This window comes from Panicum virgatum, chromosome 8N (genome assembly GCF_016808335.1).
Source record: "Panicum virgatum strain AP13 chromosome 8N, P.virgatum_v5, whole genome shotgun sequence".
NCBI classification, from domain to species: Eukaryota; Viridiplantae; Streptophyta; class Magnoliopsida; order Poales; family Poaceae; genus Panicum; species Panicum virgatum.
In genome coordinates, this window is record NC_053152.1 from 32,096,631 (window position 1) to 32,098,633 (window position 2,003).

Genomic DNA, 2,003 nt, shown 5'->3' on the forward strand with positions numbered 1-2,003 from the left:
CAGGCATTAACCCAAATTAGTTTTGGGTCACACTTGTCACTCTTCTTAGGCGATGCTCGATAACCCTCTCCCAAAGCTTCATCGTATGGCTCATCAGCTCAATCCCACGGTAGTTAGTACAACTTTGAACATGTCCCTTGTTTTTGAAGATAGGTACTAATATACTTCTCCTCCATTCTTCCGGCATCTTATTTGACCGAAAAATGAGATTAAAAAGCTTAGTTAACCATACTATTGTTCTATCTCCTAAGCATCTCCACACCTCAATGGGGATACCATCATGGCCCATCGCTTTACCTCCCTTCATCCTCTTCAAAGCCTCCCCGATCTCTACCTCCTGAATTCTCCTCACAAAACATCTGTTGGTATCGTCAAAAGAGTCATCTAACTCAAGGGTAGGGCCCTCACTCTCCCCATTAAACAACTTGTCGAAGTACTATCTCCATCTATCCATGATCTCCTCATTCTTCACTAGCAGTCGATCTGTCCCATCCTTAATGCATTTGATTTGGTTATATGTATATATGTGCAGAGTAGTCTTTCACTTACTCCCGCACTTGTAGCCAGGCTTGAAGGGCCTCTTGCCGTAGTTGGAGACGTAGAGGACCTTCTCCATGCACCACACCTTCTCTACCTCCTTGGTGACCCTTTTGCGGAGGCACGGGATGTCCGCCTTCTGCCACACAGCGCAGCACGCTGCCGACGGCGGGATCTTGGGCTCCGCCGGGAACATCTCGTACTTCTTGCACTCCCGGATCATGTCCTCCCGGTCCCCGTCGCAGCCCCCGGCCAACGTTGTCCCTGCAACAGCAAGGACAAGCAGAAAACCCAGAAGTAGTTTCACCATGGATATATAGCTTGTTGTGTTTGTGTGGTACACGAGATGTGTGCTCCTTCTATGAGTTCTTTTGGTGGGATCGTTGGGCTTATATAGGCTCGGATCAGTCGGGGGATGCCCTTAATCGTAATGTTGACGCAGATGTGTATACTATATCTGCTTTAGATGTGCACCTATATCATACAAAGAGATATCGAATTCTATCCACAAGGAACCCCAACAAATATTTAACTATATCATATTGACATACTGTTCATATTGTATAGATTTAAAAAGAATTGCATGTCTGCTGGAGATGTATAACCACATATCAAACCCAGACATCGAACAAGTGTCCACAAGAGGATACATACATTCCATACATCCCTATTCCATGGATTAGAAATTAGAAGATAAATAAATAGCATGTCTGTTGGAGATATTGCGATGCCATACATTTAGAGATTATGACTAGATTCATGTTTGTGCGTTGCTACGGGCAGCAAATATTTTATAATGTATAATATAGAGTATCATATAAGACAATAATTCAATGATATAGTTTCATTGTAATCACTACTATAGAACAGACCTTTGATCCAAGCCATTTGTCCCGGCTGCTTTTGGGCCCGGGACCAAAGGTGTCTTTTGTCCCGGGTCCAACGGCTAGCCAGGCGGGCGGGGGAGGGGACAGGGGCCTTTGGTCCTGGTTGGAGGCACCAACTGGGATCAAAGCCCCCCCTCCCCCCTTTTTGTCCGAGTTGGTGGCTCCAACCGGGACAACGTCCCCTCGGCCCATTGGTCCCAATTGGAGCCACCAACCGGGACAAAAGGGGGTCCTTTGGTCCAGGTTTGTGCCTCCAACCGGGAGAAATGTCCTTGGCCCCCTTATCCCATTCCCCCTCCTCTCGTCCGAGCCATTCAGTTCACTTGTTCTTGCTTTTCTTGGATCGGGTGAGGGAAGTTCTTGCTCATTTACTCACCACATTTATGAAGATCTTTCATTCCCCTGTCCATCCATCAACGCTTAAGGTTTGGGGCTTGTTTCACTCTTCTTTCTTTGCTTGGGTAGCTCATTTCATGCTTTAGAAATAGAGAAAATGTGTAGTTCATTTCTTACTCGTTTAGATTGCATATGTAGGTGTGATTTACTTGTTTTAGTTGATCCAAAGGAGTGTAATATACT

The 2,003-nt window shown here is 45.7% G+C and overlaps 1 protein-coding gene across 1 annotated transcript; it reads right to left on the reverse strand.

The window, feature by feature from the left end:
* Window positions 1-541: 541 nt before the first annotated feature.
* LOC120684950 lies at window positions 542-857 on the reverse strand. Its single transcript, XM_039966804.1, has one exon. It carries the CDS (start codon window positions 845-847, stop codon window positions 542-544), a length of 306 nt encoding a protein of 101 aa, XP_039822738.1. The 5' UTR covers window positions 848-857.
* Window positions 858-2,003: the final 1,146 nt, after the last annotated feature.